This window comes from Myxocyprinus asiaticus, chromosome 24 (genome assembly GCF_019703515.2).
Source record: "Myxocyprinus asiaticus isolate MX2 ecotype Aquarium Trade chromosome 24, UBuf_Myxa_2, whole genome shotgun sequence".
Lineage (NCBI taxonomy): Eukaryota > Metazoa > Chordata > Actinopteri > Cypriniformes > Catostomidae > Myxocyprinus > Myxocyprinus asiaticus.
In genome coordinates, this window is record NC_059367.1 from 11,985,879 (window position 1) to 12,009,555 (window position 23,677).

General features: G+C 37.9%; 2 protein-coding genes across 3 annotated transcripts in view; both read right to left on the reverse strand.

The window, feature by feature from the left end:
* Positions 1 to 23,677, reverse strand: part of LOC127415255 (cytosolic carboxypeptidase 6-like) — a 594,524-nt gene that overhangs the window by 140,190 nt on the left and 430,657 nt on the right. The window lies entirely within an intron of this gene.
* LOC127415259 (BEN domain-containing protein 5-like) lies at positions 3,677 to 21,397 on the reverse strand. Of its 2 annotated transcripts, none has more exons than XM_051653942.1 (6): positions 21,096 to 21,397; positions 19,164 to 19,285; positions 11,765 to 12,137; positions 10,516 to 10,664; positions 7,870 to 8,083; positions 3,677 to 6,817 (listed from the first exon to the last, which is right to left on the reverse strand). In XM_051653942.1, exons 1-6 carry the CDS (start codon positions 21,262 to 21,264, stop codon positions 6,621 to 6,623), a joined length of 1,224 nt encoding a protein of 407 aa, XP_051509902.1. In that variant the 5' UTR covers positions 21,265 to 21,397; the 3' UTR covers positions 3,677 to 6,620. The 2 variants fall into 2 exon arrangements, with proteins under 2 accessions (XP_051509902.1, XP_051509903.1); XM_051653943.1 differs by lacking the exon at positions 21,096 to 21,397 and adding an exon at positions 19,937 to 19,957.

The following is a 23,677-nucleotide window of genomic DNA, read 5'->3' on the forward strand; positions in this document are numbered from 1 at the left end:
ATAAAAGACATCCTGCTGACAAAAGCCCAGGGTCAAGGGCATTAACCTAACACTGTGGTAAAACCAATACTAACCAAAAAGTCACCGTATCAAGAAATACCCACAACCACCCATAAATGCAGACCTGAAAGAGAGCATGTTCACAGTTATTTCATCCGACATTCACCATCAACATCTTTCCGAAAAATATTGATTAATACATATATACTTTATATGTATATATAGGTTTTTAGATATTTATTCAGCAGCAAGAATGAAGGAGATGATTTAGACAAGAAAAAGACATGAAAATGCATAAATGTTCAGATTAAAATGCAACATGGTCAATTCTGAACTTATTCGGGTCTTGAGGTCAGTTCATGAAGCCCATCTGCTTCATATCTTAAGATATGACATTAAATCATTGAAATGTACACATGGAAAGTGTTCGTTAACAAATTCACACAATTTGCCCATTTCCCACTCTTACTGAATCAACTGTCTGTATAAAAAAAATAATTAAAAAAAATTGTATGAGCCAGTTTTCGCGGACTGAAATGCAAATTAGAGACTTTGTTTTCAAACTGTTCTTTGGGAGGGAACCACTTTGGTAAGTTAGGAAAACTCTTTACAGTTCATGTACTGCACATTATCAATCCCACCACCACAAATACGCAAGACTTTTACATTAGTTGCACTCTGCAGCGACTACAGTGGGATTAAATACATTAATTGCTGAGGACCACATTGCTGTGAGAGTAAACTGCCCAGTAATATTTAGGTAGACGGTTTAGATTATTAGGTTTCTTACTCCAGCAGTAGGTTTGAATTGTAAAATAAAGACAATGTTATATGGCCACAGATAGATTCTGCATCTATTGTTCAGTAATATTTCATTTAAAACAGTAATCTCAAGACTGTGAGGTAATTGGTTAGAGGTATGTATCTCTTATTTGAAATATGTAACCAAATTTTACAACATGCTGGATATAATTTGTAAGATTTTATCTGACCTATGCTTTATTTTTATTACAAAGCTCTTGTTGCAATAAAACTAACACAGATAACAGTTTTTACTCATGCAAAGCTGGACGACCTCCAAAACAGTAGAAAAATTAGCACCATCCGAGGTAACACAGATTAGACAACCCATGCCTGCTGGTAGCACCATCAAAGGGATAAAAATGTTATTACTGCAAAGAAACATAAAATATAAACATCTTAATGTGAATAAAGTGAGGATCTAAGTGTACAGCACATACCTAGACAGACGATACGCAGCAATGAGGTAGGACTGTGACACTACATGCTTGTTTTTGGATTATAACCTGCATTTGTTTTATCAAAAATACATTTTTCCACTTTCACTAGTAGAACTGAGAATATTGTGTAATAAATAAGAAAGGCTCTGAGTGGGGTCCTTTAATATAAGTGGTGAATTTGTGAAATAAAGTGAACCCCACTTGAGGGGTAGCAACAGGATGTTGCAATTTTTGCTATAGTGGAGTACTGGGCAGTTTTTGTAATTGCTATGGCATGTGGGCGGGTCCTCAGCATTTGACTGACAATCTCAGTATGTACGCTAGTAAAGCAGAACAAAGGAATTCAAATTTTTCCCCACAGAACTTTCCCATTATGCTTTTTTTTTTTTTTTTTTGGCATCAAACAATACAAATCACTAAACAGAGGATTAAAGAAAAAAAAAACATATAATTTTTTCCCCCATTCTGTATATAGTCGTATTCACAAACATTATCTAAAGGTTAATGCTATTTTGATATAAAACAGAGAACAACACAGATCAGGCAATTAACATCTGGACAGAAGTCTGAGCACAGCAACACCATATAAAATCGATAGACATCGTCAACAAAAATATATTCGTCCTGTATCTTTCTTTCTTTTTTTCTTTAGCTTAGATAACTGTAGACAACCTTAGCAGGGGCCATTTTTTGTGCAAGTTCATATTTATCAGACTGAAAACAAACTGTCCATGCTGAGATTCCACTTATTTTCAACACAACAACACAATCCCAAACAACAACACGCATTCAGATTTGATGACAACACGACAAAACATCTCCTGGCCAACATGGCAAGGACAACTCAGAAGATATGTTGATCCCTCATGTGCTTTGCACTGGTCTTGCTTTATGCAGAAAAACACAGACCAGCTCCAAAGCAAAGCATCACTAATACACAGCCACTTAAAAGCAAAGGCACCAGCCTGCAAAACAGATTCAGTCTCCCAGATGAGAGAAATACAGCCTCTGAGAGGCTACTGGATTACATTTGTAGCCTTTTATCCTATAAATACTGTACATGATTGTATTTAAAAGTCTGAATTTCCCTGATGGGACTCACTGGTTTGATCTCATCGCTGAAGAGACTTTCAATTTTTAATTTTCCTCGGATCTGAACGCTGCTGTGCCCGAATTGAGTCTCTGCGCGGCTGCGATACAAAAAAGCAATGAGCAGCACATAACGCTTTAGTCTTTCTCAAGGCAACGATTACACTTGCAAATCTCAACACGAAAGTATGACCACATGGACTGGTGATAATGTTTGGCAATCATTCAACCTCGGCACACCTAAAGCTGTCTTTTTCCAGTATACCCGCACATAGTACGTAAGCTCATTATGGAACATTAAATATTCAATAAGTGTGGCAATACATATCACACAATATAGGAAATATCTACAGAAAAAAAAAAAAAGAATGAAGAAGAGAAAGACATTCAGTGGAACAAAGAACCTTATTACAATCTGTCCTCTCGTGTAATTACCTTGACATATTGGAGGTAACTTGCGGTAAGAAAGAAAAGGAATATCTTTCACAGGCTCAAGAGAATGAGAAACAAATGGCTGCTAAACTGCTTTTGAGAAGCAGAAAACTGATGGCTAATTTATGTTTTTGCAAAGAAAAGGTCTGAAAAAATGCATGCGTAATAACCATTGGCTAGAAGAGGAGTTTTCTCCAGACCTTTTTTTTCACAAGCATTGTTTAATGTTGACTTTAAATGCTTTTTTTTTAATTTACTTGCTTAAAGGGATAGTTCACCCAAATGTGGAAATTCTGTCATTTACTCATCCTCAAGTTGTTCCAAACCTGTATGACTTTCTTTCTTACAGTTACATTTAACTTTTACTGTATGGAAAAAGATGCATTGAAAGTGACTGAGGCTACCATTTTATCCACTTACATTTTCTTTTGTGTTCAACAGACATATGGGTTTTCATTTTTGGTTGAACTATCCCTTTAAATCACATCAATAAAACCAACACTGACTGAATTGTATACATTTTTTCTTAGGATTAAAGTGCTATGTTGCTAAAGATGGACAATGACTGCCTTGGAACAGAAAGGCAGGTGATGACGGTCTCTCGTCAGAAATTACTCCAAATAAAATGAAATTTGTCTGTAACAAATGACTCACAGTGAGGTGAAATTCATAAGCATTAAGATACCTGCAGTAAAAATTCATGAAAAGTATCAATTTAAGATATAGTTTGTTTCTCCGACATTAAAGATTATGTATTTGTGAAGAGCCCTGCATTCTTGAAAAAATGTTAGTACCCGGGATCTAAATTAACAGCAAAACGTCACATATACACTGTAAAAGTAGAAATTATTATAAACTATATATGAACCAGTAAAGATATAATTACAACATTGTTTGACTCTTTGAACCAGAAGCTTAGTGAGATAAGGTGCAGCCTGGATACAAATGATGAAATGTCCAAAACATGAGAATATATTCCAAATATACATTGAAAATTTCTCCCTACCAATAAATGTACTCTAAAAAAAAATAAATTAAAAAAGCTAAATTAACCCAACAAAGAAAGAGAAAGGGAAGCATGTGTGGCAGATCTGTGGTTAATTCACAGTTAGCAATATGGCATCACAGTCAACACCCCAAATCTGCAGGAGCCGGCTTTTTCTTTTTTTGTTACGCCGACAAGTCAAATAAAAAGTATGCGATGAAAGAAAAAAAAAAGACAAGGTACATTCAGGGGAGACAAAGACCTAAAGTGTAGATGGCATGACTCAATGCAAGTTGTCACGATATCTTATTTCCTCCCCTAATGAGTGCGCCCTCTACAGGTGGGCTTGAGCTGAGACCCTGTGGTTTGTCTGGCCTGGAGGAAGAGGTTAATGTGTGTAACACTGAGTGCTGCTGACAGTTTTACCTCGCGTCCACACACGGCGCCTGGCATCTCTCCACACTCACACAGAAAAGTGCAGTTAAAGCAATATCAGCTCATATTACAATCACAGCTTGCTATAAAACAGAGAACACAGTTCCCAATGATTGCCAGCTGGAAAAAGCCCCTGCAGCCCAGCTCTGATTTCCACTTACCCTCAGCCCCAAGTGTAATTTACGGCTGGTAAAAGGTCTTAAGTGGTCACCATCTCCGTAGACCTGATAATACAATAACTCCTGTTCCGTTGTTAGTTCATCAAGTTCACTAAAATCAAATTGGATGTGTTCCTTTTTGTGTACAAGACACTTATGTTATACTTTAGGCTATATTTATTGTACTGTCTCTGTTGCTTTTGTATACAACACAATATCAGCACAAGCACAAACATTTTACTTTGGCCCTGTCCCAAATGCCGCTCTAAGCCCTAGCGGTCCTAATCTGATTCAACATTTTGGGGACGTTATGTCATACAAAATGTCAAATATTAGTCCTATGCAGAGTCTGTATTGGTGCAAACTCAGCAAAAGGGCGCAAAGCACTTGTGAACATCCTTTAGATTCATAACACGTCACAGTACAGCCTTGTAGACTTCACAAAGCTGCTTTTCCACTCTCGGGCCAGGGCAATCAATTGGTCAGACGGGGCAAATAGTCTTGGACACTGAGCCACAAGATCAAAATCAATCTGCATTCTCACCATCGGACAAATAGCCATGCAGCATTGCCCTAAAACCCGTTGCCCTTAATATGCCACTTTGGTGCCAACATCACACAGCCTGCCCAAGAGGGAAGAGGGAAACTCAAGCTGAGATATCAGACTCTGGAGACTAGCTAGCCCTTGAAATTAACAAAGATTTGAACTGTGCCCGCAATTTTTTTTTTCATTTTTCTCAAACCTGTACCGTTGTGCACTGGATACACAATCTAGCAAGTCTGGCAACAATATAATTAATCACGTCTTCGTTTCAGCAGACGTCGCATTCTGATGTTGCACATTTTCATCAGCCCAAATATTCAAAAGAGCCCTGATTTTGCCTACTGACCAGTACTGACAATTCTCTGTAAGCTGGTTGTTAGATATGAAAAATTGGGAAATGAGTATCTTGGTGCTACTACCTCTGACCTGACTCAGTGAAACTCTGCCTTTGACACTGACCTGACCTCAGTCCCTAGTTGGCTTTCTTTGGCCCAAGGATATTTGGTTGGCTCCGAGGAAGCCCAGAGGATGTACGATGAAGTCCCGGAAGTGACAGTGGGAATGCAACTTGCCCTGGCATGCACTAGCATGCCCTCATTTGGGCTGACCGTGTGGCTATTAAGTGCTCCATTTGGGACAAGGCCTTGCACATATGGCAATGAAATACTCTACTCTCTCTGTCCATTGCTGTCTTCCAAGTCATATCAAAATGATTGTATTTATAAGATCAGCACACATAAAAGCCTCAACAATGTCGGAATAACCAGTGGGAAAACTTTGCAGAACACATTGATTTTGTTCTGACCCAAATCATTTGAACACACGTCTCATCGTAATAACGACTTCTGTACTTGTAGAAATTCCCAGCAGGACTTGAAGGCAGCATATTAGCTCAAAAAAAGTCAACAAAAGGGAACACCATAGGTGTACATCTGGGAATATCCGAATTTAAATTTTAAATGTGATCTCTTTGCCTGTTCACGGCTGATCTCCAAGGAAATGTCGCTAATCCATTTTTGAGGACAATAGTTTAGCATCATTGACTACACGGGACCTCTGTATCCCTAACAACCATCAAGAACAAGAACAGGCCATCAGTAGTCTTTTCATGAAAGCAATTAATGGGAGCAATTGGGCCTAGATTGATTAATTGAATCAATCATTCATTAAGACGATGCAGGGCGCGACCCTGTTTAAAAGTGCATCATTGCAACTCTCTATGTTAAGTACCTTTAGCAGATGGTCCCTATGAAGTGACCAACCTCCTCTAAGACTCCAAGTCTAAGCCAGCATTTATAACACCTCCTAAATATCCTCCTGAAATAAGAAGACTTCTTCTGAAGGAAAACCTTTTCTTTAGTACATTTTAGGACATGTTCTGACACAGAACACAAGCTGATGTGCCAAACACATTTTTCTCGAACACGATTTAAAAGGATCACTCCTGTTTAACATGCGTGATATTCAACCCATCCCGGATTCCCCAAAGTTTACAAAATTACGCCCCACCCTGCCCCATTCACTCACAGAATGCACATCAGCATGCTAAGGCAGTGTGGAGAGAGGTAAAGCTGTCAGACAAGCTGTAAAACAGAGTCTATGAGAGTAAAAGACAGAAAGGTCTTAGGAGGGCATCAGTGAAAATCTCAGTTGGCAGCGCCGGTGATTATGTGCACCTTCTCCAACAGAAGTCCTTGAGGAACAGAATGAGCTATGGTGACAACTTCAGTACACCCCTACAGGCCGTCATAAGGGAAGTTTTCCATTTTCACTGTCTGTTGGATGAGAAGCTTGGACTCTCGCCGTTCCTCGTTCTTGATAGATTTGTTGATATCCATGATCTTTTCGCAGATGTATTTGTTCACTTTGGATAATCGCTGGGTGATCTCTGCACTGTCGGCCGTTTCTTGAGACACACGGTCATAGAGACACTCTGGAACAGAATATTTAGTTAGGACCAGGAATTTCATACAAGACAAAATAATTAGTTCACCCCAAAATTACAATTCTCTCATCATTTACTCGCCCTTATGTCATCTTAAACTTGTATGACTTTCTTCCGTGGAACACAACAAATATTTTTTTACTTTGGAGATATAATGTCTGTTTATCCATACGATACAAGTGAATGGTTACCAAATTTGTAAGCTCCAAATAAATAACATAAATGCAGCATAAAGGTAATTTACAAGACCCAAGTGGTTTAATATGTTTTCTGAAGCGATCAAATCAGTTTTGGGTGAGAACGGACCAAAATAAAACTCCTTTTTCACTGTACATCTTGCCATTGCAGTCTCTAAGTATGATCATGATTTTAAGCTCGACTGCACTTCCTAGCACTTGACACATACGCAGAGCGATAAATGGTGCTACAAACTATTATCAAGCTTAAAATGATAGTCGCCAAGAAGAATTTAGAGTGAAAAAGAAGTTATATTTTGGTCTGTTCTCACTCAAATCAGATGATTTGCTTCAGAAAACATAGATTAAACCACTCAAGTATTATGGATTACCTTTATGCTGCCTTTATGTCCTTTTTGGAGATAGAAAATTTCGTCACCATTCACTTGCATTGTATGAATAAACAGACATCATACCTCCATTTAAAATATCTTCATTTATGTTCCACCGAAGAAAGTCATACAAGTTTAAGATGACATAAAGGTGAGTAAACGATGAAAGAATTAACATTTTTGGGTGAACTATTCCATTAACCATCTCAGAATTTCAGACCATCCACAAAACCAAAACAAAATCAAAACCACTTGGTTATATCATTAACCTCTGAATACTTTTTTTGGTAAATGTCTAAGCAAGAAACTATGATCTCTTTTAAAACAAGTTGAATTAGTCAGTTATAACAAAATAAAACATAAAAAAAGAATTGGTATCAGCCAAAATTTCTATATCATTGCATCCCTTCTCGACACCCAACCTAATTTAAATACAAAACCAGGCCCTCAAATTTAAGGCTAGTGTGTTTACCTCTGACAATTTTGAGCTTGCTTGGTGAGAGTGGTGGTTTGGGTAGGGCATCTTTCTTCTTCTTTGTAGCGACGCCAGTCACGCTGCGGTTCTTCAGGGTTTCCGTGCCCCAGATCATCACTGCCAGGTTTTTGGTGAATTTCGAGTCTCCCTGTGTCCGTTGTAGCTGGTGCCACTTCTCCTCCTCCACCCAAATCCCCCCGCCCAAGTGCACCTACAGCAGATACACGCTTCTTTAAATATGCAGCATACACACACTCCAGCATGTCACTGACAAGATTTTGCTTTCACATTCTGCCACTTCTGAGCCATGTGGTTTATTCCCTGAAGTGTTTCTGAGACAGGGTAGCTTTGCTTTCACAATGATTTAAATAGCTCTGTTTGTGGATGGTACAGTGTAAGAACATTCCACATTAAATGTAATTCAGAATTTGAACCTGGTTGACAGTAATTTGTGTTGCATGTAGCTATGAGTTCCATGCTCTGATAGGGTCCTGCAATAGATCTGCAGGGCCAGTCAAGGGACTGTCTTACAGATTCTGATCAACATACAACATACACACAGGGTCTCCGTTCATTAAGTGCAGTAATGTGTTTTGGCAGATACAAGACTACAGTGTTGACTTTTAAGCCACACTGTGGAGGACATGGCCCAACAAGCCATCAGGTGGATTGATGGGCAGCTGGTTAATAACAGCTGAGGTAATGTGCCTTCTGCTTTGTCACCCTGAGCAGTCTTCAGGCTCGGATCCAGCAGCTTTTCCCCAATTCTAATGTTCTTTAGGCCCTGGTCCAGCAGACAAGCTTTTCACTGCTCTTAAACTTAAGAGGAGATTTTCTATTCTACAGCTACCTGTCACTCAGCACAATTCCTGTGGTACAAAATAATTAATGCCGGATATGTGTGTATGTGTAAGGGCCTAATTTGCTTTTGTTGGTCACGCCTGAACTGAGAACCCTTTCAGCATGCAACACAAATTCCCGTCATGTGAGGCGGGTGGAGGAATGCAAAACGCAGACCCAATGTCTGCTAACAGGGCTCAAAATCACAGCAAGCATTCTGGTTAAAAGGCCCTCCGAGACTGATGGAGGTGAGGGAGTGGGGAAATTTTGCTATTCAATTAGACAAACCACACCAATGCAAAACATTAAAAGAAACACTGAATCACATTAACACGAGGCACATCAGTGCAATCACCAATAGGAGACTAGGAGACAAACACTATTCTCTCCTGATCGTCCATTTCTTTAATGTGGTTTGAGCATCTCATGTGAGTTAAAGACAGCAAATGGGGCTGTAAAAGGGGATGACTTTTAAAGGCAAATGGCTAAATAAAACTGTACTGACTGACAATTTGCTGTGCTGTCAGCTTAAACGGACTCAGAGAAACACATCCATAAGAACTGACATTTGGAATTGTTTGAGAGTCAGAAACTAATTAAGTAGTCTTATCTGATTGGCTGGCTTTAGGCAGCCAATTAATAATAACACTTCTAGGAGTAAGAGGAAACAGGGTTTTTATCAAGAAACAAAGTTGTGTATACAGGAGCCCTGCTGATACAAGTGCTTTGGAAGATAAAATAATCACTGGATTTTTTGGCAAATTAAAAAAAATTGCTTGTCAGATTTAGCCAGGTACACACTAGCCGATTTTCAGGTGTGAGCTTAATTAACATAATCGCCAGCCAGGCGAAGGGAGATGAAGCGCATTAGTGTCTGCCAGCGGGAGGTCGTTAATCACTTGACCATCAAGACTCCCTGTTGAGTGAATGGTTCCAGTAACGGTAAGAAAGGTGTAAAAAAAAAAAAAAAATCATTCTGTCGCCGGGCGGGCTCTTGTGTTCTCTTCAAGTGACCAATGAGCTTCTTCTTTTCCTGAAGAACTGACAAGACGTCAAGCTGATCTGAACGTTTTCATAGCACTCAGCTTCATATCATCACAAATGCTGATTGTAATTCATTGTGATTCTGTCACCAAGCATTTTCCCACACTAAATGACAACGAGAGCAGAAGCACAACAGTCTGTTTTTATTGAACATAATTTCTTTCCTCACTGAAAGCTGCATATGGACATATGCATTCTAAGGTAAACCTGGAGGGGGTAAATATGCAATCGCACACTTTCACAAGGTTATCGCTTCCTAACTTACTATTGTACAATTGTTTATGCTCATGTGGTACTCCTGTTGTTATTTCGGTGAGCTTCACATGACAGGGAATCAGATAGAGAGAGCTGCGGTAAGTTGGTATGCCTGTCACCCCTCCACCATTTTTAAATCAGCAAGTGTGTCATACCTCTGCCTGTGGAGAGCGAGATCTCAGCAAAACAGTCTGCATGTGGACACCTTCGACCAAAATCGATTTTTTATGAGTCGGCTAGTGTGGTGCCGGCTTTAGTGGCATCATTGAAATATATACAGAGGGTCTATTATTGTGGTATAATCTATTTCAAATGGTTGGCCTCTTCACATATCAGTCAGATGGTCTCTTCATGCCTAAGTAGGCAGTTTTTGGCCAAAAAGCTGCAAATTGGACCAGAGCTTTTGCAGTTTTGTCGAACATCTGGCTATGTGAGAATACTAATTAAGAGACTATGAAAATCATAAAAACACACACACACACAAATACAAATGCGAGCACATACTTTGCCATCATTGAAGGTGTAGACGGTCCTCGGGGAAGGGGAGTGGGTGGAGCTAGTATTGGCTTCCTCTTGACACACATCCTGTGGCTCACTTATTGGCTCCACCACTTCTGATTTGATTGTCTGTGTGCCATTGTCATGCATTGGCTCTGTAGGAAGCAAACAAAATGTTGACAACCCATCAGTAAAGCACCATTTAACAAGAGAAAGACAAATGTAATCCTGAGAAAGTGTTTAAGACAGACGTTCCTGCTCTCTAATGAGTTCTGCAGTAAGTCCTGGCCTTCTCGTGTTGGACCACTGCCTGAAACAGGGCTCCCCTGTGCCTTGAGACAGCCGGGTTATTTTAGCTCAGTAAGCTGGCTTGGTGGCTGGCAGCACTAAGCCCTAATGTATCTGTTGAGTTTTAATATCGGTCAGTGCACTACACTCCTGACCCTAAAGCACCCTGGTCGGTCTAATCTGCAGCCTGCACCACCAGCTCGCTCCAGCCCACAGTCTGTTCCCCAGACACATACAGACAAAGCAGCTGGCCAGGACACTGTCCTGGGAGTTCTGGAAACCATGTCCTCTTTAAGCAGTCTGTACTGTAGTCTTCATCTGATGTGAAAAATGCCCCACAGTTAAAGCTATGAAGATGACTTTTGAATACTGGTGTGAACCAGGTATTTAAATAGTCTAGTAACAATATTTACATTTAAAAAATGTAATGAGATGAACTAAATACTACACTAAATACGTAGCTCACAATAGCCTACTTTAAGCTGACTAGCCATAGCATTTTGAACTTAATTGGGGGGGGCTTGGTTGATGTGATGTCAGCCGACAAGCAAAGTAATTTCAGAGAAGGAGCAAGTAAATAAATAGATGAGTTTACGAAACTTGCATGGATGAACTGGGCACAATAAGAAAAGGAACATTTATTAAGGTTGTAAATAGGGTACATTTTGATTTCATGTTGACTCAAAGGCCTATTCACACAAAGTCTAAAAATTTTGCACGAAAAAGATGCACTATACGAAAAAAAAAAACTGTTCTGTTTAAATTCAGAACAATTAATTCCAAGATTTTCAAAAACTGATGAAAATTCAGCACTGGACTTAGAATTGTTTTGTTTTTTGGTGCAAAAATTGTTTGTGAATATTTTACACTTTAGTGTTATTTAGTCACATCAGACTTGTGAACAAGCCTTTAGCCAAAGAATCAAGTGTCAATATGTGTGAGGCACATGCATTCATTAAAATCTCACCGCTGCCAAGCCTCATGAGCAGGACATCCTGCAAACGTCGATTAAAGTCACGCAGCTCCTTGACTTCGGTCAGCAGACTCCCGTACTCCTTAAGTTTTTTGGCTTGCTGCAGCAGCTGCCTGCGTGTGCGCTCCAGTTCCTGTTGCAGCCGTCTCATTTCCTCTTCCTGTTGCCTGTAGCTGTGCACCAGCTCCTCGTACAGCACGCGAGGCACCACAGCTTCGCCCTGCTCCTCTTCTTTCTCTGTTGTGAGTCTGTCCAGCTCCTCTCCTTCCATGCATGAGTTGACGGCATTCCTCTCCAGCCGTGCCACCACTGCGGCCAGGCTCTTTGAGGAGTTGGAGCTGGCCCGCTGTTGTTCCTGTGACTGAACCTGCATCAGAAGGTTGAAGGTGTCATTCTTGACTAGTGCATATGGCGTACAGGTATAAGTACATAATACTACCCTCTATGGTGGGAACTCAATCCTGTTCCTCAAAGGACCTTCCTCCAGAGTTTAGTTCCAACTCTAATCAAATACACCTGAACATGGCATTGAAGATCTTTGTGTTCACCCAAATTGTTTCAATAGGGAGTCAACAAAGAAAAGAAAACTGCACCTGTCAAGTGATTTCAAGTGATCACTGACTACTGTGATCCAGACACCGGAATAATCTCTTTGACTATACCACACATCTGGATATATGACAGATTATAACACTCTTCTCCATCATTTGTTCATTATTTGAAGAATTACTGCTGATACGATCAATAGAAATTGTACACAAACTTCTCTTAAAGAATAAATCATTTTACTGCCCGTTTGTCATTTGACGGTAATAGCGCAATGTAAATTGCACCGGGCAATTTTTGCGACTGAAGCGCAATCCATAATAAGCCGTATTTAAATAGAAAGGAGGCATGTTTGCACACGGGACCCATTGGAATGCACTCTAAATCTATTTATCTACACAATCATTTGCAATACAGGCTTTTAAGAAGCATCATAAAATAATGTAATTAAATAGACATCCGTCGGACTTAAAGTTACAACGGCAGTGACAGATGCACAAACACTTTCTGCTCAGTAAATCTGACTGAATCCAGACGACAATTTGAATGTAAATGCGATCTTTCTCCACATGTAAATTAAGTTTCATGATGATAAAGTTTGTAATAGTGGCAATGCCCCACTTCCGATAAATATTTTATAGATTATGGCCATTATCACAGGTAAAACTCAATGTGGGAATCTAGAGAACTTTATTTACTGAACAGAGCAGAAGCTATGTATGCTGTCAGTCAAAGCTCAACGCAGGTCTGTTGTTAAAGCCACACAGCGGGCATCTTGCGTCCCGCAGACACAATATGAAACAGGATTACCTGAGAGAGTAGCGGCTACTCTTTGCATGTGAAATGATTAACAGTGTTTACTCAAGAAGGAACTGAATGTCCAGATACTTTTACACTGTATTTTACAAGGTACATGGCAAGCGACAAGTTTTTGCGATCAAGGCAGAATGTAGCACAAGTGCAACAATGCCCGCAACTGCTGCAGCTCAACGCAATAGAGTTAAAACATCTCTGACAGATGTGATTACTATAAATAGCCTATTGTATTCCATGTTGCATGTAAGTGAGAGTAAAAAAAAAAAACAATAACAAACAAATAAAATGGCTTTTATATCTCCATAAAATTGTTTAACCATGAATATAACTCATCCTCAATAAACAAGATTGTTTCAGAAATGATCAAATATTTTATTTCCATTGCCTGATTTCCCATATTTGAGTTCTAAAATGAAATGGGTAGATCGTGTTGAACTAGTAAATAAAAATAAAAAAAAGGAGATGTTGCAATACAAAAAGTTGAGCACACCTGGAGTAGCCAATATCTGTCAGCTTGAATTATATACTATTTTTTTTATATTTTAGATCTTCTTTGGGTGTCTGTTGGGTTTAGATATTGTTTGCACAATGTTTGTTGTTGTTATTCTAGAGTAGAGTACATCAAAACTTAGGCTAATGAATGCATTTTAGCCAACAGTGACTTTATTAAATAATTTTTCAGATTACTTAATCAGCAGAATAATCGTTAGATTACTCGATTACAAAATAATCTGAAAAAAATTATCGATAGTAACAGCCCTACAGTCAAAGACTACACTTCTATGAACAAGCTTGTGTTCCAGCTCTCCCACACTTGCATGAGTATGAATGGAAGGGAATAGAACACAAAGTTTAATGTGACACTGGAGGATGATAGATCTCCAGGAGAGACTGCTCTATAACAGCAGGAGTATCAAGATGATTACAAAAGTACAAAATTAAAATGACTACTGTTGTCAAAAGTGCAGCCCTGGAAAAAAAATTTTTTTTTCACATTTTAGAATAATAGTAAAGTCATCACAACTATGGAATAATAGAAATGGAAATATGGGAATTATGTTGTGACTAAAAAAATCCAAAATAAATCAAAACTGTGTTATATTTTAGCATCTTCAAAGTGGCCACACTTTGCCTAGATTTTGCAGAAATGTACTCTTGGCATTTTCTCAACCAACTTCATGAGGAATCACCCTGGGATGCTTTTTAAACCGTATTGAAGGAGTTCCCATCTATATGCTGGGCACTTAATGGCTACTTTTCTTAATTACTCGGTCCAAGTCATCCATTTCAAAAAATAAAATTTTTTTATAAAATTTTTGTTTTGTAATTAAATAAATTAATATGTTGGCACAATTATATTTTTGTCTACAAAAATAATTTCAAACATTTAAGCATAAGCATAAGATCATGAGTAACATTTCAGGCAAGTGACCCCAAACTTTTGAACGGTAGTGTGTGTGTATATGTATATATATATATATATATATACACACACACACACACACACACACACACACACACACACACATACACAGACACACAGACACACAGACACACACACACACACACACAGAGTTGAAGTCAGACGTTTAAATACACCTTAGCCAAATACATTTAAACTCAGTTTTTCACAATTCCTGACATTTAATCGTAGAAAACATTCCCTGTCTTAGGTCAGTTAGGATCACTACTTTATTTTAAGAAATGTCAGAATAATAGTAGAGAGAATGATTTATTTCAGCTTTTATTTCTTTCATCACATTCCCAGTGGGTCAGAAGTTTACATACACTTTGTTAGTATTTGGTAGAATTGCCTTTATATTGTTTAACTTTGGTCAAACATTTTGGGTAGCCTTCCACAAGCTTCACACAATAAGTTGCTGGAATGTTGGCCCAATACTCCAGACAGAACTGGTGTAACTGAGTCAGGTTTGTAGGCCTCCTTGCTCGCACACGTCTTTTCAGTTCTGCCCACAAATTTGCCCAAAATCGGATTGAGGTCAGGGCTTTGTGATGGCCACTCCAATACCTTGACTTTGTTGTCCTTAAGCCATTTTGCCACAACTTTGGGGGTATGCTTGGGGTCACTGTCCATTTGGAAGACCCATTTGCGACCGAGCTTTAACTTCCTGGCTGATGTCTTGAGATGTTGCTTCAATATATCCACATAATTTTCCTTTGGTGAAGTGCACCAGTCCATCCTGCAGCAAAGCACCCCCACAACATGATGCTGCCACCCCCATGCTTCACGGCTGGGATGGTGATCTTCAGCTTGCAAGCCTCACCCTTTTTCCTCCAAACATAACGATGATCATTATGGCCAAACAGTTTTTGTTTCATCAGACCAGAGGACATTTCTCCAAAAAGTAAGATATTTGTCCCCATGTGCACTTGCAAACTGTAGTCTGGTTTTGAAGCAGTGGCTTCTTCCTTGCTGAGCAGCCTTTCAGGTTATGTCGATAACCTGACATGTGGATGTACATACTTGTCTACCTGTTTCCTTCAGCATCTTCACGAGGTCCTTTGCTGTTGTTCTGGGATTGATTTGCACTTTTTGCAAATCAATCCCAGGAGACTCATCTCTAGGAGACAGAATGTGTCTCCTTCCTGAGCAGTATGATGCTGCATGGTCCAATGGTGTTTATACTTGCGTACTATTGTTTGTACAGATAAACTTGGTACCTTCAGGTGTTTGGAAATTGCTCCCAAGGATGAACCAGACTTGTGGAGGTCCACAGTTTTTTTTCCTGAGGTTTTGGCTGATTTCTTTTGATTTTCCCATGATGTCAAGCAAAGAGGCACTGAGTTTGAAGGATGGTCTTAAAATACATCCACAGGTACACCTGCAATTAGCCTATTAGAAGCTAAATGGCAAATTGCCTAAAGGCTTGACATCATTTTCTGGAATTTTCCAAGCTACTTAAAGGCACAGAAACTTAGTGTATGTAAACTGTATGTATGGAATTGTGATATAGTCAATTAAAATTGAAACAATCTGTCTGTAAACAACTGTTGGAAAAATAGATGTCCGGAGTAGATGTCCGAAACGACTTGCCAAAACTATAGTTTGCTAATATGAAATCTGTGGAGTGGTTACAAAATTAGTTTTAATGACTTCAACCTAAGTGTATGTAAACTTCAGACTTCATTTTTTAACCACTCCATAGATTTCATATTAGCAATTCATATATATTCACTGGCAGCCAAAAGTTTGGAATAATGTACAGATTTTCTCTTATGGAAAGAAACTGGAACTTTTATTCACCAAAGTGGCATTCAACTGATCATAATGTATAGTCAAGGACATTAATCATGTGAAAAATTACTATTACAATTTGAAAAAAAAACATGTTCAGAACTTCTTAAACTACTTCAGAGAGTTCTCATCAAAAACTCCTCCACGTGCAGCAATGAGAGCTTTGCAGATCCTTGGCATTCTAGCTGTCAGTTTGTCCAGGTACTCAGGTGACATTTCACCCCACGCTTCCTGTAGCACTTGCCATAGATGTGGCTGTCTTGTCGGGCACTTCTCACTCACCTTACAGTCTAGCTGATCCCACAAAGCTCAATGGGGTTAAGATCCATAACAGTTTTTTTTCCAATTATCTGTTATCCAATGTCTGTGTTTCTTTGCCAACTCTTAACCATTTCTTTTTGTTTTTCTGTTTCAAAAGTGGCTTATTCTTTGCAGTTCTTCCCATAATGCCTGCACCCCTGAGTCTTCTCTTTACTGTTGTACATGAAACTGGTGTTGAGCGGGTAGAATTCAATGAAGCTGTCAGCTGAGGACATGTGAGGCATCTATTTCTTAAACTAGAGACTCTGATGTACTTCTCCACTTGTTTAGTTGTATCTGGGCCTTCCATCTCTCTTTCTGTCCTTGTTAGAGCCAGTTGTCCTTTGTCTTTGAAGACTGTAGTGTACACCTTTGTATGAAATCTTCAGTTTTTTTTGGCAATTTCAAGCATTGTATAGCCTTCATTCCTCAAAACAATGATTGACTGATGAGTTTCTAGAGAAAGCTGTTTCTTTTGTGCCATTTCTGACCTAATATTGACCTTAAGACATGCCAGTCTATTGCATACTGTGGCAACTCAAAAACAAATCCAAAGACAATGTTAAGCTTCATTTAATGAACCAAATAGCTTTAAGTAGTGTTTGATATGCATGATTACTCAAGGATAAGGTGTTGGAATGATGGCTGCTGGAAATGGGGAAAAAATGACTTTTTTCAAATAGTGATGGTGCTGTTTTTTACATCAGTAATCTCCTGACTATACTTTGTGATCAGTTGAATGCCACTTCCTTCCAAAACAGCAAAATCTGTGCATTATTCCAAACTTTTGGCCGCCAGTGTATATATACAATACTGTGCAAAAGTATTAGGCACTTGTGAAAAATGTTGCATAGTGAGGATGTCTTCAAAAATAATGACATATATAGTTTTCATTTATCACTCAATGTCATACAAAGTCCAGTAAACATAAAAAAGCTAAATCAATATTTGGTGTGACCACCTTTGCTCTTAAAACAGCACCAGTTCTCCTAGGTACACCTGGACACAGTTTTTCTTGGTTGTTGGTAGATAGGATGTTCCAAGTTTCTTGGAGAATTTGCCACAATTCTTCTATCTATTTCGGCTGTCTCAATTGCTTCTGTCTCTTTATGTAATCTCAGACTGACACAATGTTCAGTGAGGAGCTTTGTGGGGGCCATGACATCTGTTGCAGGGCTCCCTGTTTTTCTATTATAATCTTTTCTATTTGCAAAAGAAATGTTTGGGAGTCTAACATTTACATTTCCTATTGACACACTAAAGCTGAAGATATAAATAACCATCTTAAGATATATATATATAACCAGGAAAATCCACATATGGGCCAAAATATTGCTAATTCACAAAGAATCTCATTATTGAATATTTAATGCTATTTAATAGAGAACCTTAGAATTGAGTTGTTGTAATGAAATTAAAATTAATCCAGTCGGTATAGCAACGATCCAAAACGATGAATCAACTCAATTCATATTCAAACAAATTTGCCTAAAGACAATTAAGCTATATTAAGTAATTACGGCATGAACTTCAAGAGCATACAAAACAAGATTGTTAACCTAATGGATTACACAGGTAAGAAATTATGATAAACATATGCCCTTTTTTGATATCTTGCTGAATCAGTCAGATTAAATTAAACCGCTTAAATGAAACCAGAGGCTGAGCTACAAAAAATCATTGTCCTTTACTTTGATGGACTAGCTTGCAAAACTTCTGTTTGTTTGATTTATTTTTTTTTTATCAGCTGTTGTTTTTATTTTCCCAGAATGTATGTAGGGTTTAGGTCTACAATGACCTGGACTTGACAAAACATTAGATACAATGTTAAATAAGAATAAAGAACAAAAATCTACTAACATGCATAAGTTGTCACTGATAAGTTCTTATTGAACTAATAAGTTCTTATTATTTCGGTCACAAAAAGTGAACAAAATCTGAAAAGTAAAACGTTTATATTATCATGCCATTGTTCATTAAAATATTGTAACACTTGGTATTTTTAATGAAACACTGTTTTAATAAGAACTGTAACAAGAGCTCCTTTACTCTTACCAAGCATGGTGTTGTGGGTTATTTGCTTTAAAACTTTATTTTCTCCCATTATTCTAATCCTCATTGTTTATTGTGAGAATGTTTCTAAAGTAGGGAAATACAATAAACCTTTACCTTTTAACCTTCTCTGTAAAAATCAAGCATTTTGGATTGTGCACCAATGTTTGTAAAGTTCATAAAATGACTTAGGCCAAAATTTTTCGTTAACGCAATCTCTGTTTGAAACATTAAATGTCAAGCCAAATTCCATAAAAGCCAAAACTTTGTTTGCAGAATATAAATACACTCTTAATTTCAGTAGAAAATCCCTGCTGAGCCATTTATGATCTGACCCTTTGTCTACACATCCACACCACTAACATCTGAATTCATTCAGATGTGCTCTACCCTTTCTTAAAAAAGAATGCAGTCCAACTCTACCTTTTTATGTCTAAGAGGCATTCGCTCCTCCCCAAAGTGATTCTCCACTGTGTTTCTGTTTGACATCTTGGGTGTTTTCATCTTCTTTTGCATAATACTGTGCTCAAATTCCTCAATACTTTCTGAAAAAGAGGAGGCAAATGTCAGGAGTGCAAATAATAATTAATCTCTGTACTTTGGATGAAACAGTTAAAACAATGTTAAATGTTAAAGTTCACCCAAAAATTACAATGGTGATCATTAACTCACCCTTATATCTTTGGAAACATGTATGACTTTATATTCAGCAAAATGTCCAAGCTGCTTGTCATACAACAAAAGTGAATGGCTGTCAAGCAAGATTTTGAAGGCAAGACTGTAACTGAATAATGACTTAAATTTCTGTCTGTTCTTCACACAATGCTATAATATGACTTCATAAGATTTGGAATGTAGCGCACAAGTCATATGGACTACTCTTATGATGATTTTAAGGCTTTTTGTCCATTTTGGAATTTGATAGCACCGCATTCCCATTTAATATCATTATATGGAAGAGAGCAGCTCAGACATTCTTCTAAACTTCTCCATTGGTGTTCCATGGAAGAAAGTAAGTCATACATGGTTTGGAATTACATAATGAGTTAAAGATGACAGGATTTTAATTTTGGATGAACTGTCCCTTAAAGTATGAATGTATTCAGTATTCTACATGGGCCAGGTATGGCAAATGAGACTCCAAGTCGACCACAACAGATTGTAGACTGCTTAAATTCAAAATTTAACTGATTTACCAGCTTAATAAAACCCATCCTGGAGTCCAGACTTCTGTTCCTAACGAGATCAGGGTTGTAAGAGCAGGTTAAGCCACACATGTAGATTAGTAATATATCTAAATAGTCCTAATTAAAGCAGGAGTGTAAGAGGCTGGTGGTTTTCACAGTTTGAGCTTAAGCAGGAAGTGACAAGACTACAAATCTGCCACCAGCACTGGTTTAAACACCACATAACACTTAAGTCTTATTCAAGGCTTGTTATACTCTTATAAGATATGGTGGTGATTTAACATTATAATATGCTGACTTAAGGTTTCAAGTGAAATGAAGGACATAAAAGAAAACACTAAACAAAAATAAAGCTTGCCTTGTTAGCTAACGTGATGACAGTATTACCTAGCAGCTTGAGCTAAACATAACTAGCTGGTAAAAACAAATAGACATTTAAACTTATAAGCCGAACAAAACAGATATTTCACAACTTTATCTGTTCAAAGACACAGTTTCTTTACTGTCATGATAATTTTATTAGCATATTCTCCATCGACGTATGAAGGAAGCGTTAGCAGCGAGCTAACACGCCTAGCAGCTTGAGCTCCTTTCTTCCTTTAAAACACATTTTTAATTTCTGTTATTTTCTAAACTTAATAAAACGTTTTCCCACACACTTTCTTCTTCAACCTTAAATCTGAAACCGTGCTGGTAAATCACAGACGCTCTTCCGTCTGTCAATCTCGAAAGAAGAAACACCGTATTGGAAACGAGCTAAAACAACACAATGTTTCAAACACATCAAAGCTGTCATATTTTCTCCGTCTCTATCCACGAATCACATACGATCCTAACACACACAGATTATAGCTTTAATCTTCCCCAAACACCTCCAGAAAACAGTCTAATACATGTCCATGCCACCCAGGTGAAATGATTGCTAACACTTTAAAACAACTTTCATTATTACGTCATAAACGAATTGTAATGCGTAACAAACTAGTGGTTCAAGCACATGCAAATGTGAATACATATTAAACAAATATGTGCAACTAAGTTGCATGACATTTCTAACACATCGAACGTGCATGCACACATGATCTGTGAAGCATTATACAGTAGTGCAATCATGCTTATTAATGAAGGACATTATTATTGTTAATATGATCAGAAGAGCATAACTCACCTGCCAGGGCGAGGATGTGTGCTTTGGCAGGCTGGCCTGTGCCTCTCAGCACCACATACACCTTCTGGTTATCAAAATCTCTTTTGTGCACAGGCTGAAAATCTTTCACGTCTGACACAGGTAACGCGTAGCACATGTCGTCCTCCAAGAAACGCACGAACGCGTACATTATTTTTGCTCTTTGGTCCTTGCTCTTTGGGATAGGGCTTGACAGTTACCCTCAAAAAAGATTAGTTAAAAAACACATATAAACACAAACAGGGGAGAATTTGTGGAGGAGGCCTCTGCGATTGACTACTTCTGTCTGGATGGTGCGTATCAAGTTCAGGAAACGCAGAGAAACCCCCCCCCACCTCTTTGGTTAAGACTGTACTAATCAAAACAGAGACCATCAATGGTTTGTTTTAGGGGTTTAAAAAAAAAGAATATATATATATATATATATATATATATATATATATATATATATATATATATATATATATATATATATTTGTAAATAAAAAAGAGAGAATATTACTAAGCTTCAATTGATTTTAAAGTGCCATTCCATCTGAAATAATACTTATTTATTATGTATTATTAATGATTATAATATTATTATACTATAAATAATATATAGTATACTATTATTTTAATTAATCATATATTTTAATACTATAAGCATTTAATATATATATATATATAAAATATATCCTGACTGCTACCATATGTATATATATATATATATATATATATATATATATATATATATATATATATATATATATATATATATATATATGGTAGCAGTCAGGATATTATTTTAGTAAACTTGAATAACCATTTATTATTTATTTATAAACATGGTTAGTTTAGACAACACAATATATGGTAATAATTTATTTTTGCAAAGTTATTAAAGGGACACTTCAGCCCAAAATAACAATTCTATCATCATTTACACACCCTTATGTTTTTCCAAATATATATGACTTTAATTCCTTTATGGAACACAAAAGATGTTAGGCAGAGTGACAACCACAGTCACTATTCACTTTCATTACATGGAAGACAATGCAATGTCAGTGAATGGTGACATTCTGCCTAACATAAATAATAAGTCAAATATATTTGTAATTGATAATGTGCCATAACTATTTCATTACCTGGTATTGCCATTATGTTCAAACACATTTCAAAGTAGAATCTCTTAAGACTGCTCAGTCTTGGAAATAAGATTTGGTACAGCAAACTGCAGAATGAATGCACCATTGTTGTATCCTTTTGAATTTACTAGGAGATAAATCACATTGGTCTGATGTGGTCTATTATGTAGAACATCAACATAAGTGCAAAGATCACTTAAGCTAAAAAAAAAAAGGCCCATGCTTGCCTACTAGTACACTGTGGCTTTCCACCTCTGAGAAAGAGAGATCCAGTGTGGTATCTCCGTTAATGCGCTTTCAATATCTCTCATATCCCTCTCATACAGCACAAAAAAATCTTTCAGCCAGCCAATCATTACCATAATCGATTCATTCACCTATTACTTTTGTTCTGCACTGATGGTTTCAGCTGAATGCTGTGAGAGAAGAGGCATTCTTCAGGATCACAATTAACTGTATCAGTGTGTGTAGAGGAGAATGTTTCTGCCAGTATGCTGTTTTGCCATCCCTGCCATTCTCTTTTCCTTGTTTCTTTCCAGATGACAAAGGCTATCTGACAGAAAAGGAACACTTTGTTATTGTAAAACAGGCAGGTTGTTACACACAAGGATGGATTTCTTCACTTGTACTTTAATAACGAGAAAGGCACAGTCAATAAATGGCACTAACAATTCGTTCTGCTTCGACTGCCGTAATTGAAAAGTAAGTGATGCAGAACTTTGGATGCTTTGCCTTTTCTTCTTTTTTCTCTCCATTTATTTCCTTTCATTTTATGTCACTGTTTGTGTCAGATCTGCGATCCTGAGTCCTGAGCTGTTTCCCTGAAATTGCAGAGATGAGGTCTGCTTGAAGGAAAAGACGGCAAAGTCGGTTTTCGACAAGGTCAAACCACAGGCTCCGTAAGGCCAACAGACGGAATTTACTTTCTTTCCATCTAATCTCTATTCTGCTTAACGCAAAATCAGCAAAATGACAGTCATTGTGTCAGTAGCTTCAAATGGACAGTAAAGAGAACTTCTCAGTCTCAGTGAATGGATTGAGCCGCAGACCCTGGGATGGACTGGTCCCGAGGCATGTTGCTGGGCAGAATGGTGTAACTGATGCAGTCTGATTGAGTGGGCTTTGCAGAGACAGAGGCTCAGTGTGCAGCGAAAGGATTATTCTTAATCTAATCTGCTCCTCAATGGTTGGCTTGTCCTGCACTCACAGTCAACTCCAAAAGACTACCCAGATCCCCTGACCAATGCATTCAAGTGGCCTCAGTTCAGGACAAAATGTTTTGAGTGTGAATTTTGAGACTGAATTGCAAGTTATAGTGAGCAATTTTAGTAACTCTTGAGCAGTGTTCGAATTGAGTAAGAGCTCTCAGGGGGTCCCTTTACACTGCCCTCCCTCCCACCACACATACAAACTATGTTCAAACTACTGTATGTG

Coding starts and splice junctions, on each gene's coding strand:
- LOC127415259 (XM_051653942.1), bottom strand. CDS start 21,264: ATGTACGCGTTCGTGCGTTTCTTGGAGGACGACATGTGCTACGCGTTA. Junction 8,084..10,515: donor ACACCTTCAATGATGGCAAA/GTATGTGCTCGC, acceptor TATCTGCTGTAG/GTGCACTTGGGCGGGGGGAT. Junction 6,818..7,869: donor CAAGCTCAAAATTGTCAGAG/GTAAACACACTA, acceptor ATTCTGTTCCAG/AGTGTCTCTATGACCGTGTG.